General features: G+C 35.0%; 3 protein-coding genes across 3 annotated transcripts in view; all 3 read left to right on the top strand.

Moving 5' to 3' along the window:
* The window catches only part of LOC117982554 (endocuticle structural glycoprotein ABD-5-like), a 116807-nt gene that overhangs the window by 72987 nt on the left and 27287 nt on the right, over positions 1-16533 (top strand). The gene's annotated exons all lie outside the window — the stretch shown is intronic.
* LOC117982371 (protein lethal(3)malignant blood neoplasm 1-like) lies at positions 1635-7853 on the top strand. Its single transcript, XM_034968724.2, has 4 exons — positions 1635-1743; positions 4819-4966; positions 5839-5970; positions 6424-7853. Exons 2-4 carry the CDS (start codon positions 4819-4821, stop codon positions 7845-7847), a joined length of 1704 nt encoding a protein of 567 aa, XP_034824615.1. The 5' UTR covers positions 1635-1743; the 3' UTR covers positions 7848-7853.
* The window catches only part of LOC117982376 (uncharacterized), a 43462-nt gene continuing 37037 nt past the window's right edge, over positions 10109-16533 (top strand). The window contains exon 1 of the mRNA XM_034968731.2: positions 10109-10419. The gene's annotated coding sequence lies outside the window, so the exon portion shown is untranslated. The remainder of the gene's footprint in view (positions 10420-16533) is intronic.

Raw genomic sequence — 16533 nt, 5'->3', positions numbered from 1 at the left:
ATACGTAAGTGCGTTTGTTTGTTAGTTTGTCCTTCAATCACACCACAACGATGCAACAGATAAACGTGATTTTGGCATGGATAGATAGTGTAGTTAAACACCTGTGGGATTATTCGGTAAATCTGTGTTCAACACTGAATGATATCCACCCATGGACGTAGGAAGTTAGTAATAATTCCCACCGAGTTCATTCAACATTTATTTATAATCCATTGCAGATTTCAAGTGAAGCAACAATATAATATAGAATCAACCAATGTCAAATGAGCTCGGTGGCTATCATTAGCGAATCACCGCGCTTGAGAGTTACTAGGCTACTTTTTATCCCGAAAATTCCAAGAGTTCCGCGGGATTTAAAAAATATTCCACGCAAACAAAGTTGCGGGATCAACTTGTTTATTATAATATGTTCTGCGTAATGCATTCAGACGATTTAGATGCTAAGCTACTTATCACGAATAAATATACCTAAATGTGTTAAAATACATTTTTATCAATCCAAAATAGTATTATAAATGCGATAGTGTGAATCAGTCTGTTGATCTGTTACTTACCTTTTCACGGCCCATCCGCTTAACCGATATTGATGAAATTTGGTAAGTACCGAGATAGTTTGCAGTCTAGAGATGGGAATCTCATCAACATCAGCGCTACTTTTTATCCCTGAAATCAAAGAGTTCCCACAGTATTTTGAAAAACCCTGAACTCCTGGAATCATGTCGTCTAGTAATAAAAACGTGTTACGCATAACAATTATACCTTCCTACTCCTACCGACCTAGAAAAAGATGTAAAGTAGGGACTGCTCCAAAACTAAACAAAAGGTGATTGCCTAAATTTTGACTCAAACCTCGGACTTGGAGGATGCAGCTCGCAAAATAGACTGCTCTGACACTAGTTCTTAGGTAATACTTACTTTATTTATTAATGTCACCTTGTAAGTAATGAAAAACTTAAGTGTTTAGCATATTGTAATTCATTGACACTAAAATGTGCAGTAACAAGTTATGATATAGGTAGGGAATAAACAGAAACTACCTAAGTATAAACCAAAAATCCGTAAAACGAAATGGGTAAAATGCAATGTACCCTAAATAGCAATATAATATAGCACTTTATTAATAAAATGATGTAATGAGCTCAGTACTTTTACATTATTTAGCTAATGACTGCAGTTTCTATCCATGACCTAAGCTCTATTCGATTTTCGAATGATACCGACAAGATATCTAGATCTAGCCTTTGTTCATTTAAACTATGTTTAAATGAACAAACTATTATATTGTATTTATTATAATAATCATAATTTATCAACATGTCTGACAAATATCTGTCAGTATTTTTAGTAAATTTTCTAAATAAAATAAAACAAATACCTACCGAAAATTATAGAAGTGTAAACAAATTAAATTAAGTTGACACAAAGTAGAAAAGGTACTTAAACGTGATAATGATACTTATATATTATTTTTTGCACGTCATTTGAGACGGATTTAGTAAATCTAAGCTATGTTGAACTTGTCAAAAACTCATATATCCATCTAATAGAAAAATCAAATAAATTTTATATGAATAAGTAGGCATGAAATAACCTCTAGTCGAAAATAAAGAACTGTGTGCGTGCTTCATGTATTCTATGTAAACGTATTAATAAGTTACGTTGTACAAAGAATCGACAGTCTCGTGAGGCCTGTTGCGCAAGGAGCCGCGTGTTTAAAGCCCAAATGTATGGGCATAGAAAAAAGTAAGTAAACGTGCTTGACAAATTAATATCTTGCAGTAACGAAGTTTAGTAATTCACGATCGCAAATTGTTGGTTAGTTGACCCAATCTTATTTAATTTTATTTTCGGGGGCACAAAATATCACTCGCATAGGGGTTTAAAAATATAGGTATACATTTTGTAAAATTTTAAAATATAAAACTATGCGCTAAATTGTAAAATAATAAAACATAAACGTGATGTAGGTACCGATGCTGTATTTTATTTAGGTTTAGGTTATACTAATAATAATTTTACATTTTGAGGCAGCCCTGTAGACAGCTAAAATATCTCCAAAATCAAAAAAGTTGTTCAACTTTATCAAAGTTTTTTGTTAACTAATCGAAAACGAATAGAGTATAATAACTTTGTGATTAGGTTAATTAATCAACCTGTTGATTGAGTTATTATTCAAACGTTATGAATCCACTTGATTAGTTCATAAAGCTCGACATCATCAGCGATTATTTAAATTCGTAGCTTCGTAGCTTTAATAATTTACATCAGTGCTACATGCACAATTAAGATATAGTATAATAGTACCTATTAAGTAGTGTTTTAGCAACATTACCCGAGATACCATAAAGTGTTTTGTGGAGGTGCTTGATAAAAGCGAAAGTTTTTAAGCTGTGTTGCCCGATCTGGTGGATTTTTTGATTAACAATAATTTTGAACACCCAATGACGTAAAAAGGATATACCTACCTACTTGATAGCTAGGAATATAAATAATTTAAAAAAAATTGGGTCTACTTTCGGTCCTCTACCGCCCGCCGTATAAATATATCATAGGTACAATAGATTTATACATAGGTATAGACATTAGACATATCTACAAATCCTACAATAGAGCTGATTTTAAAAATAACCGCGGATGAAAAATTTGCAAGCTGTATCTATTAGTGAAGATAAAGTTTTATAATTTATAACCTTTTAGCATTTATTTTATACTAGCTGTTACCCGTGACTTCATCCGCGCCCCGCGGGAACTGTCTTTTCCCGTGGATTTTCCAAAAAAAATCGTTCATACAAACCTTGTCCTGACAAAAATTATAAGCGTAACAAAAAAGAATTTTGAGCGAATGAGTTTGTCTCAACTTTACATTTTAGCAGAAGGAACAGATTTTTTAGAAGACAAAAAGAATTGTCCTTTAGCATAAAAAACAAACAGTTTATTATCTAATAGGTACTAAATTCAACAAAATTACTGATTATTTTTCTTCTGTAGGCCATCAGGCGTCGTAAACTTGACAATTTAATATTTTTATACGGAAAAGAATATTCAATAAAAATCATTTAACGCACTTTATTACCAAATTTACATTAATTATCTACTATTTTTTACTACAAGAACTACTTTTCTTACTCATGAATATTTTATATTGTTGTAGCGAATAAAATACTCATTATTAAAACATTAATAGACACCTTGGTTCAGAATCATATTTTTATGATAAGCTTATGGTTTTCTTCGTTTAATTTTATGTAAGTATAGAGATAAATACAAATATATTATGTGAACATAAAAAAGGTAGAGATCAAATTAGAAAAAAAACCGGCCAAGTGCGTGGCGGGCCGTGTTGGGTTCCGTAGTCACAATCCTCGAAAAACAGATATAGCTCCTTAACCTGTGCACCCTACTTAGCCATGATAGTTTCCTTTAAAATTGATTATATATTCTACTGCTGTAATTTTTATTTTTTCACGTTCCTAATAACTACCATTTGGCTGACAGAGGGGGGAAAACATCATATTTTACAAACGGATCTAGAAATCGAAAAATGATGTTCCCACACCCACAGTATTTTTAAAAGACCTATTCAACGGGTAGACGAGAAAAAAAATCATCCCCACTTTACATGTAGGGGAGCTACCCTAAAAAAATATTTATCACAATTTTATTTCATCACTTTGTCAGCGTGATTAATATTTATACCCATGCCAAATTACAGATTTCTAGCACTAATAGTCTCTGAGATTAACCGAGGACGGACGGACGGATGGACGGACGGACAGACGGACGGACATGGCGAAACTATAAGGGTTCCTTGTTTACTACGGTACCTAATGTAAACAGTTAACCATTTAATCGCTTATTTTCAATAAAGAATTGTCTTTTTCATATTATAATACTTGTTTAAATAGAAACGTGTGGGTGCCAGCCAGGTAACCTCTTAGTGTGCCTAGGTGCTGCTGGTCCCTTTTGGATGCGTCCGAGGGGAATAGCAGTATACGGACCGATGCACCCCGGTGACTTGGCTAATAATCTCTCTGCACGGATATTGTTGGCTATGGCAGATGGCTAATGACCTGGCAGTGGACGAAGCGAAGGATGGAACGCGGTTGACTTGCGCAGGATCGTTTGCGTTAGCTCCGGACGGTCGGTCTTTGTTATGTAACAAAAATATAAAATGTTTAGATACCTACCTACTCTTCATTTAATTGTTATTGCACCTCGCCAATTCGTTCTGCTAAAAAAACATGCCTTGAACTTAAAATATTTATATAGTGAATGACTATGTCACTCAAGCATATAATATTTGAGCAAAATAATATTCAGGTCGAGATGGCAATGTGACGTGCGGGTGTGCGGGGCGTGTCCCCCCCCCCCCCCCCCCCCCCCCCCCCCCCCCCCCCCCCCCCCCCCCCCCCCCCCCCCCCGCCTCACACCCCGATTGCTATCTCGACAGGTCGCGAACTATAGGTAGGTACTGATACCTATAATAAAAAAATGTAGGAAAAACAAGTAGATAATCCTTTTTGATTTCGACCCAAATTTTTGAAATGTTTTAAGAGCTTTTTTAAATCAAGTCTCATAAACAAGCACTTTGCACTTTCTATCCCGAATAATTTATTAATGTAAAATACATCCAATTAAAAATGCCTATTTGGAGATCTATTTTAATTTTACGGCAACATTATAATAATTTTGCTTAAAATTACCCTCGACCTCTAACCATTAACCCGTGTCACGTCATTGACCAAATAACGTACCGCAATAATGCAATTTTTTTCAGATATGAAGAGAAATAATTTTCTTTTATGTTGTGTTTTTCAGATGAGTCGACTAAAAATAGTATGCTTATCACTCTATGTTGCACTTTGCTATTTCCAAGCACAAGGAGCCGATAAATACACAGACGAAAACCGGCCCTATGAGTTCGGGTTCACGATTGATGGAGAGCAGCATAGACATGAAAAGAAAGGTAGATTTATAGATTTGATTATTGAAAATCCACAATCAATTTGTCCACTGCGAAAAATGAGCGAAACGATGAGCGTTTAAGAATCACTTCGATTTGTTAATGGCAGTCAATTTAATCGTCCTAAATATTATCCAATTTAATAATTTTAATGCCTTAATTAAATAGAGCTTTAGCAGTTAATTCTACGGCTTAGTTTATTAAAGGATGAGTCAATGCAAAAATAAGATAATTTTTTGGGTTCCGTATCCGTACCCGAAGGTAGACCCTATTACTATACGCCTCCGCCTATCCATCCGTCTATCGACGGGGTGTATTTCATGAACCATAATGGGCCGATTACACCTACCGAGTAGTGAAGCCAGACAGTAAAATGTCACTCGGCCGAGACAGTGTTGTGGCTGAGAAATGCGGCGAAATTGCACTCGTTAAAGTGTTTATACCAACCGAGTACTCGGCCGAGGACACTGACTCGCCACTGTACTCGGTAGGTGTAATTTGCCCATTACAGGCAGTGTTGAAATTTTCAGTGTGTATTTCTATTGCCACTATAACAACAAATAATAAAAAACCTAGATGGCAAATTTAAAAAAAGGCCGCCATGCAAATGTAAAAGTATTAAAAAATACATAGTACATAGTAGTGTTAAATATAATATCTTGTTTAATGGTACGGAACCCTTCGTGTGCAAGTCTGACTCGCACTTGACCAGTTTTTCGTATAAACATAGCCTCAAAACTCAAAACAATAAAGTTGTTTTAAATTTAAATTTAAATTAAAGATCTATGTCCAGCAGTGGAGGTCTATTGAATTTGAAAGAGCTGAAATCAACGATATTCTGTAAATGTTTAATCTAATAAACGTGTTCTTTTCAGACGAAAATGGCATTATTATGGGAGAGTTCGGTTTCATTACCGCTGACGGTGTCTATCACGTAACAGTGTACGCGACAGATGAAAACGGAAACTTTAAAATAATATCTATGAAGAATATTCGAGTTAAACCTTGTAAGCACAAAATAATTATTTTTCGCTAATTAATCCAAGTTTTAAAAATCCAGTAAAAAGCCTAGATTTTACCGAAAGAAAAAGGAGACGAGATCACTCCTTGCAGTCCTCTACCTGACTACGAAGTGCAAAAATCCCAATATGAAATCATTCATCATTTTAACTAACTACTGTATATCAAACTTAGCCGGTACGAACAGACAGACCAAAATTAAAAACTGAATGTTTTGTTTTGATGTAGATGATTATGATAATAACTAATAATTGAAGCAAGTTGTGTATTTGAAACTCACCGTCAGACACTTCAACTTTTTTGAGGTAATTTTGTACAACTATAATAATTACTTTATGAATCTTATATAAGATGAAAATTCAAAAGTATTTCTGCTCTTTGGGCTTGACAATGTAAAAAAAGCTCTTTTTGTAACAAGATATATGTTTAATACTTTTCAGATCCCACTGCCCCTGGCACTCGGATCTCTGCGGAGAGAAAAGGACACTCGCTTGCCCTCCCGCCGCCGCCGTCGCAAACGATACCACACACTTCTACTAAAACTCAGCCAACCAATCAAGAACTTAATTCATCTTTGCAAGCATGCTCTCATTGCAAATTGGTCACAACTACTACTACAACATCTCCCCGACCAAAACTAACCAGTTCAGTCGTTTCACCCACAAATTATGACAAACAGTTGCGAATAGCGGGAGCTGGTAACTCTCAGAAAAATTCACAAAAATATAACAATCAACAAGTTAATTCACAATATGGAAAATCACTTGCACAATCAGCACAACCAAATTTTGAACAAAACTATCAACGAGGGGCTATTTCGAGTCAAACTCAGCAAAATATTCTTAATCCTAGTCCAAGTTATCCGAATCAAGCAGTTAACGTCATTAATCAAGAACGATTTTCACAAAATGCACCCAGTCAGCCAAATTATCAAGACGAGTTTAATGTAGGAAGAAAATATTTGCAAAAGACACAAGGTCAACAACAACTTAGCGTAGGTCCAAACTCCATATTACAACCTAATGCAGGACTAAATTATCAGCAAGGATTTAATGCGGAACAACAACAGCAGCAAGGAATAATCGATGGGCAATATAATTTACAACCTCCTTACCACAATAATCAGCCGTTTTCAACTCCACCTCAAAGTTATCCACAGCAAGCAGGCACAAAAATTCAAGATTCTGGCGCGCCTGAATTAGGACAAAATTATCCAAGTGACACAGAACAAAAATATGTTCAAGGATCTAATACAAAAGACAATCAATATATTCAAAACGAAATTTATCAAAATAAACCCAGAATTAGTCAGACAATTGATACTCCAGTTCAAGGAACAATTCCAGGAGATAGGGAGCCAAAAACCTTTACAGATATTTTACAAACTATTAATCCAGAACAGCATTATAAGTCTACAGGAACTCCATCTAATTCGTATGCATCATCCCAACAAAATATTGGAAAACCAGTTCTCGTAGCAGCCCAAATGCAAGTAGTAGATAAAAATACAAACATTTATCAGAAAAATCCAGGAGAGGACGAAGGCTTGCCAAAAGGCTTAACAAAAACTGATATGACCGAACTTTTATATACCTTCAATTACACAGTAGGATTTCACAGTCACCATGAAGAAGGATACAGGAGCGGTGTAAAAATTGGATACTATTATGTAACAGGAAGAAATGGTATTAGAACAAGAGTAGATTATACTGCGGATGAAACAGGATTTCATCCACGAATTTCTCAGGAAGTTTTAGATATACAATCTGATGAAGTTCCAAAGCCTGAAACGGAAAAGGATGAGAAGTATGGTCTTAAAGGTTATGAATTCAAATGGCTTTACTATCCAATTGACTCAAAATAAAATTTAAATACAGGTATACAGTGACTTTATGAAATCTGTAAGATATGCAAATATTATTTTAGAAAACACTGCCATGTCAACTTTAATTTTAAAATTATATTTATTGAAATATAATAATTTTTCATTTTAGAATAGAATAGAATAGAATATATTTTTATTCAAGTGAACTTTTACAAGTACAACGTTTTGAATCGTGAAATATGTCGTTTAATTTACCACCGATTCGGAATGAAGTTCCTACCGAAAAGAACCAGCAGAAACTCGGCGGGTGCTCTTTTCAAGTGTTCAATTTACAATATTAATATACCACTAGCTGATGCCCGCGGCTGATCGCCCGCGTGGATATAGGTTTTTAAAAATCCCGTGGGAACTCTTGTTTTTCCAGGGCAAAACATAGCCTATCGATATTGTAGTCTGTCGCTGCACCCGTAATAACATTCGAACGGATGATTCTTTAAAAACCCCGTGGGATCACCATGATTTAGGAACGCATTACAGCATCAGCAATTCCTTACAGCATCAGCAACAGGTTGAGGAGTTGTATCCAAAATGTTTGTCGCGTCGCAACGTTCGCAAATCTCGCGTTACGTAGGTAAGTAAACCGTACTTTTGATATGACAATAATTGATACAAAAAGCAAATTATGGCGGGTCCTTCCTCAAAATTTACACATACTTTTAGATTCATTGAAAAATAAACAAACTCAACGCCACCTGTGTCATTTTCTGTGTACTTACAAGTGCTCGTACTGTTAGTCGTGTTCAAATAAACTACTTGTATAGATCGAATAGCTTACGAATTAACTTCTTGTCAACTATTTTACTTTAGAGGTTTGCATATAGATGGTATTTACCCTAATAAAATTGTGTTGGTATAATTATATCGACTAGCTGTGATAACCTAGTATTTAGGAGTTTATAGGACGTCCGCCTCCTAATCGGAGATCGGGGGTTCGATCCTGAGCACGCATCTCTAACTTTTCGGAGTTAAGTACATTTTTAAATTATTAAAATATTTATCACTTGCTTTAACGGTGAAGGAAAACATCGTGAGGAAACCTGCATGCCTGAGAGTTCTCCATTATAGTCTCAAAGGTGTGTGAAGTCTGCCAATCCGCACTTATCCAGCGTGGTAGACTATGGTCAAAACCCTTCTCACTATGAGAGGAGACCCGTGCTCTGTAGTGAGACGGCGATGATGACGGTCGATCATGATGATAATGACATGTAGGTATCAATATACCTACCTTATCAAAAAGGACAGTAAAACACGTGAATCTGAAACCACCCTCTCTTGTAGGTACGGGACTCTTATCCTTTTATCTGAAATTTTTAGCTAGATTTTTAGTGACCTCCTATTAACCTTGACACCTTTACAGTTAAAGCAAGTGATATTTAATTGCTTAAAACGCACATAGCTCCGTAAAGTTAGAGGTGTGGACCCGGGATCGAACCCCCGACCCTCCGAATAGGAGGCTGGCTGACGTTTTAATCACCGACTGATCGCGTGTGCCCAGTTAAAGCCTGAAACTCATCAGACTCTATCTAGATTCTTTCCTCACGGCGATTACGCACTACACTTCCGTTATCGGAGTTCTATCCGTCATCCGTGAGAATACCACGAACGACATACGTCATAAGCTCCCATACAAAACAAAAAAGAACTCGGATTGGATGCAGTGCGTAGCCGCAGTCCGGCCATATTTTTTAGGTAAGAGGCTGCGGGAATTCTAAAGAAAGTGCGCCACTGCCCCTCTTGAGCAACGCCTATTGGGCTCATCCTAGAGGATGAACTCCCGTGGTACGTAAATACGACAGCTTGAAGAAGATTGAAGAAAGGATACCTACCGTTTTTTTGGCGGGTAATATCTCTGTAATTTTAAATACTTAGGCCTACTTTACATGCTCTTGTGAAATGCCAAGTCTGTCTGTTTGTCGCGTTCTACCACAAGTTTGGAATGCAGATTATACTAAGAAAAAGCCGGCAAATTGAGTTTATGCAATGCTATATATAAGGATATTTAATTTATAACACTATCATATGAATACATACATCTACCTCTTACGTCTTTCACTTTTACAAAATATTTTCAGGTGCTCTACAATCATTACCGGGTCACCCGCGAAATTTAACCGGGTCGCGATAAATATTATTGTATTGCATCTTGTAAGTAGTGCATTGCATAATATCGTGAATGAATTCGATTTGGCAGATACTATCTCCGCGTGGTTTTGGCGGCAAACAACGGGTTAGTAGTCAAAAGCAAGTCGCGTGCGCAACACGCGCTTTTCAAACTCCGAAGCCGATGCGATCGCGGCCGCGACGTTTTGTCTCCTAATCTTTTTGTTGTACCAATTCGTTTAAATGGGAGTATTGAGGACACACCTCATTTCCTATTGTTGCGATTCTCTTTAACATGCTGTGAATATTCTTTGTTGGCTTACAATTGCAGTGTTAGTTCTACTTTCCTAAAATTTGAATATAACAAACCCCCTGTGAATATAAATATATCGCTACACTACATCTATTTGTTAATTCTATTAAATACTATCTGCTCTAAAAACGTGGAAAGGTTGGTATGGAACTTACTAATAATAATAAATTAATCCTAATATAGGTATCTAATATACCTACGATGGAGTTTGCAGTTACTATTAGGTAACCGTGATTATTCTAAGGGTAACCATCTCTACCAATTATTATTATCTACTAATAATACATAGATTTATGAAATGAAACACTTTACAGGTTGCGTTTTAGTTTCACATAATATCCTTTATTTCGAAAAACGAAAAGACGTTTAGGTAACAATATTCTATTTATAATTACGAATATGTGCGATATCCGTTCAAACATTTTCCGGCCATCAATTTGTTACTTTTATTACACAGATAATATAAAGAGCCATGAGAGCCTAGCCATATCTACTCGTGTGGCCTAGCGCTTAAGACATCCCCTCCTATACGGGAGGTCAGGGGTTCGATCTCGGGCACGCATCTCTAACTTTTCGTAGTTAAAATATCACTTGATTTAACGGTGAAGGAAGACACCGTGAAGAAAACTGCTTGAGAGCTGAGAGTTCTCGATATTGTTATCAAAGGTGTGTGAAGTCTGCCAATCCACACTCATTTTCAAACCCTGCTCATTTTGAGAGGAGACCTATCTCAGAAGTGGGCCAGTGTTGGGTTAATCATGATAATTGATGATAGAAAATATCGTATCGAACTGAAATATTACAAAAAAGGAAAACCTACTTTTCAACCATTGGAAAACGGTAATTTTACAACATCAAAACCATAATCGGAATTGGCCTTACGTATTTTATGACATCCACACGACATCTAATTTAACATGACTAGCAAGATATGCGGTCATTTCGGAGAAACGGAACCTCTTCTTAATTGATCTTGGGATATTGTAATAAAAATGCACCAAAACTTGAATCAATCCTGGATAGCTGCTGATTGACAGCTTATTTATTTAGTACTTTCCAAAATACTTAATTATATTCTCTCTTTCTTCTTTGTCAAACTAATTTAGATATCATTACAATAAATGATTAATTAACATAAGATGTTACCTCTCGTAAGCTTTTACGTTTCTTGGAACATTGTTATAGAAATTTAAAAATCAGAGACTTGCGAGAAATATTTCACGTGTTTACAAACAGATTAGCTTACGTAATAACTATATTATTATGACTAATTTGTAAATCTAAATTGTTAAATATGTAAAGTTACTGTCTTTGTGCAATAAATATAAAACAGTTTGTCAAGGCCATTGTCCAAATATTTGGATCGTCTACTGTAATCCATAATAGTCATGATCAACCCATCGCCAGCTCACTACAGAGCACGGGTCTCCTCTCAGAGTGAGAAGGGTTTGGCCATAGTCTACCACGCTGGCCATGTGCAGTTTGGTAGACTTCACACACCTTTGAGAACATTATGGCGAACTCTCAGGCATGCAGGTTTCCTCACGATGTTTTCCTTCACCGTTAAAGCAAGTGATATTTTTTATCCCGGAAAAATTTAAAGAATTCCCACACTATTTTTAAAAATCCACGCGGATGAAGTCGCGGGCATCGGCTAATCCTACATAATTATGATTTTTATGGGCAAATTTAATTGGGCAGTATAAACTATAAATTAATATAAACTTTTATTATCAAATGAGAAGAACGGATCAAACACAATAGACAAATAATTAATTTAACTAAAGACTAAAGATAGGATATTCACACAAGTTAAAAGAAAAAAACTAATTAACAAAATCGTTAGACAATGGCGATTTTTTACTGAAATTGAAGTAAGGACACACTGTACAAAAAACTTCGTTTTTGTAATAATAGCAACATTGAATATTTATACGCTTAAGGCTGTTGCAAGTGAATGAATCTGAATTAATAATAAAAAATATAAGCACGGACAAAAAGGGGTAAGAAAGCCATACCATCGTCGTATTAATTGTTAAAATCAAAAAAGGAGATAATAATCGTTATAAAACGGTAAAGAATAAAATTATCAATATAATATTTCTGTGAAAATTATAGAACTTCTATATTGATAAAATTACAATCAACTTTAAAGAGCAAAGAACTTAAGGGTTTTTTAAGATTCTAATCCAGTCATTTATCTACCAATTGATGTCATTAGTAGGTCACTGTATCTATTATCTCGTACTAATTCCTTCCTATACAAGTTGATGACGTGACACACGCTTTACCGTTTTGCTTCGCTGCGCATCTTAAGAAAAAGCTAATGAGCTAATTAACAACATCACTAGGTGCGCCATGATTAGAACAGCATAAAGTGAGACGTGTAAAGGCTATATAGTTAGTGTTCATTATAAATATTCTTAGGCATAATTAATTCATAGTTCTTGTGTTCAACCGCTTCAATAATAATAATAAGTAGATATAAATTTTTTTAAGGTAAGAGATAAAGAAATAAAAATTTCTTTGTTACCCAGAAGAGAGAGAGAGAAGTGAGTTTGTTTCTTTGTTGCACAGAAACAAAAATATACAAAATAAAATAAGTTAATACTATAAATCCTTAGTAAATTAATTAAGTATTTAAAATAAAATAAGATTATTTAAGTCAAAATTGCACACTATACTATGCAGAGCAATTTTCTATTTGCATCCCGATGTGTAGAGATCCAATGTGCTATAATTGGACTACGCAGATCCTGGCCCACTCAATCTACGCAATCTTTCCCAGAAGGAACAAATACATGCCCTGATAACAGCAAAAAAATCGGGCATTGCCGCCTCGGTGAACATGTTCGATGCGCTGATGTAATGATGCATATGATGTTTCCCAGATACTGTGGGAAACATCATATGCATCATTATATTGCACCCTTAAGGTGCTGAAGAATGCCCTCTTGTATCGGTACCATAGCTGACAGGTAAACTAAATTAAAAGTTTGACTGATTTAATAACTAAATATTTGCAGAAATTCAAGAAAGCTAAAACTATTGATTTCAAAAAAAAAACCAGCCCCTGAAATCAGACTTGTAAAATCAGGACAATCCTTCTAAATTCGAATCGCATGGTATACCAAACATGCCGCATAATATACTAATTACTTAACAAAAATAGCCATACTATTGTATGATAAAATATATGAATTCTACACGGTACAGTAAATTTGACCTTGCAACTAGTAGTGCAAATAGGAACGCTGAAAAATACGAGTTTTTTTTCAAAAATGATATTCTGTCTGACAGAACAAGTATTTTTAGAGGAATTTCTAAGGATTGCCTAAACCGTACTATTGACATGATATGTGTATGGCAACTCCTTTTTCAGATTGTACGCAAAAAATAGTGGTCCGAAAAGCATGATATTGAATTTTATATCCATTGCAAACTAAATATTATAATTTAGTATTTTTCTTTGTGACAGTAAAGTATATCATACTATTTGTATTAGGTATTGTCTTTATATCCGTTAAATTTCACACGACAATTATAGCATACAGGTGTTGCTAATTATCTAATGTAATTATACACAAATACCATGTGCTACCGACTTTATATCCGTTTGGAAGTAATAGACTCCGTTGTATGATTGATTATTTAACCAAGTAAATACGTAATATGAGGAAATATTTTCATATTATAAATTTCGCTCTACATAGCAAGCACTGCAATAACTAATTTGTTACTCAATTTAAAATGGTTGCAGCAAAATACGTGTACATTCTACAGTTACCTTAACTAAAATAAATAATGCTACATAGACTTTTTCTCATAGATGTATGTTTATATGCGATTAAATTAAGGGCTAGGGACTTAAATTAGAATATTCTGCGAAGCAATAAAGTAATTGAGAAAAATTTTGTGGAATCTTAAAATAAAATCGCCTTTTATGAACTAAGGATCCTTTTTGCCCTCTATGGGCAATACAATTTAATTCAGTTTTTACAATATTTTATATAAAATAGTACCTACCTAAGTGTATATTATATAATATATCAAAATATGCCTTTTTCTCTGTGTCGCACACAGAGAAAAAGTAAAAAAAGCTTGGGATCAGTCTTCCTGCTATGAGCAGATATCTTGAATAGATTATTCTCATTTTATGACTATTTCACATTAGAAAAGACCTGGATTAAGGTATTTCCAGGTCTAAAATGTTTTCATTTGAAAACGAACTGCTAGGTATATCATATAATTATTTTTAACCGTAGGTACAAAGAAAATATGTCTAGAATTAAGTTTTCACATAGATATTAAAGCAATATGCTGAACTCAAAAATTAAATAAATTTTTTAGTTTAATATACTTTATTGTACACCAAAAAATAAAATAAAAAAGACACAAAAAGAAACATGTAAAAGAAGAACATACAATCAGCGGCCTTATCGCTGTGAAGCGATCTCTACCAGGCAACTAGGTTGAAGAGGATTTAAGGGCTAGTGAAAACTGGGTTTAAGGTGTACGTAAGTTGTTAGGGAACATAAAGATAATAATTATAATATAAGTAATATGTATATTAATAGGCACAGAAATGCCTTAATAATAATATATAGATAAAGATATACACAGGTACATATATAATACATAATATATATACATATATTAATATATAATATAGTGATAGATGAATAATAAATATACAACAATAATATTATGAGTAATATTGATGTTTTAATTGTAGGATAATATATTTAATAATGTGTAATTACATAGAAGGGTTCTGACAGTTTAGATAGTGTTTATATACACGAGTCTTGAAAACGTTAAGAGACGGAGCTTGTCGTACCTGCTGAGGAAGGGCGTTCCATAGCCTGATTGCTGTCACAGTAAAGGAATCTGAATATAGCGCCGAGTTGTGTTTCGGGTAAGCAAGAATATCTATATTTGAGGATCGCTGAACGCGACCTAAGGAGCCAAAGGGTTTAAAACGTTCTTTCAGGTATATAGGAGAGCATGGGTCATTGAGAATGCCATAGAGACAGGCAAGAACGTGCGCATTCCGGCGATACCGAATATTGAGCCACCCTAGTTCGGAACGGAATTTTGAGATGTGATCGAACTTACGCAAACCAAATATATACCGAATGCATAGATTGAGTAGACGATCGAGTTTGTTCAGTAGCTCTTCTGTAAGGTCAGTGTAGCAAATGTCCGCATAATCTATAAGGGGGAGCAACAGAGAGTTAACAAGCACAAGTTTTGCCTTTGGGGGCAACATATTCTGCATCCGTTTAAGTGCGTGCATAGAAGCAAAAACCTTCCGACTAATTTCCCCAACGTGAAAAGACCAGGAGAGACCTTGCGAGATATAAAGCCCTAAGTTTTTGACCTGAGTGGTGTATGGTAGATTTAAGTTGTTAAAGATGACAGGAGGAAGTGAATTTAAGTCCAGTTTTGAAACTTGCCTAGGTCTACCAATTAACATAACCTGTGTTTTAGAGGGATTCACGAGGAGACCATGGTTTTCGGTCCAGATACGGATCGCCTCTAGATCTCTATTGAGTTTCAGAATGGAGTCCAGCGCATTTTCAGCATTGAATGAAATGTACAGCTGTAAGTCATCTGCATACAGGTGATAGGAGCTGAAATTTAAGATGGAGACTAATGTGTTGATGAATACTGAAAAAAGTAAAGGAGAGAGCACTCCGCCTTGGGGAACACCCATACTAGTGTCAGCCCATTCAGATGTAGCCTCCTCAGTACGAATACACTGCTTACGACCCCGAAGATAAATTGTTGGTCATTCTATAATCCAAACAGGAAATCTAAGCTATGTCACTCATACTAGTTACTAATCCAGAATTAGTCAGTATTCTAGATAAAGATTTGAAAATATTAAGGAAAACCACATCAACCGTATCGCTGAAGGAACATGACTCACAGTATATTATGACGTGTATTCCCCTAAACGATGTAGGACTATTTTAGGCAAACTATAAAAAAGTCAACGAACACATTACGTTGAAAAAGGCAAAACCAGATCATCGTATTTATAAAAAACAGTTCATTGCCCAGAAGACTTCCCAAATCATACAAATCATAAAAAAGGCCAAGCTACCTACTTAAAAATTTAAAAGCCTTGATCTTGTGTTACCTTCTTTCATATCACTAAATAAATATTGAAAACCAAGTTTGTATGTGCATTTGTTTAATATTCGTTACTAAATACGTTTTATGGTCCCGTACCTCAAAAGGAAA

Source organism: Maniola hyperantus, chromosome 5 (genome assembly GCF_902806685.2).
Source record: "Maniola hyperantus chromosome 5, iAphHyp1.2, whole genome shotgun sequence".
Classification (NCBI taxonomy): domain Eukaryota; kingdom Metazoa; phylum Arthropoda; class Insecta; order Lepidoptera; family Nymphalidae; genus Maniola; species Maniola hyperantus.
The sequence above is the reverse complement of the archived record's forward strand: the minus strand, read 5'-3'. Positions and strand labels throughout refer to the sequence as shown.

Bases quoted from the DNA above. Each gene is read 5' to 3' on its own strand.
- LOC117982371 (XM_034968724.2), top strand. From the start codon at position 4,819: ATGAGTCGACTAAAAATAGTATGCTTATCACTCTATGTTGCACTTTGC. The intron at 4,967-5,838 runs GTAGATTTATAG...TGTTCTTTTCAG, and splicing joins GCATAGACATGAAAAGAAAG to ACGAAAATGGCATTATTATG. The intron at 5,971-6,423 runs GTAAGCACAAAA...AATACTTTTCAG, and splicing joins GAATATTCGAGTTAAACCTT to ATCCCACTGCCCCTGGCACT.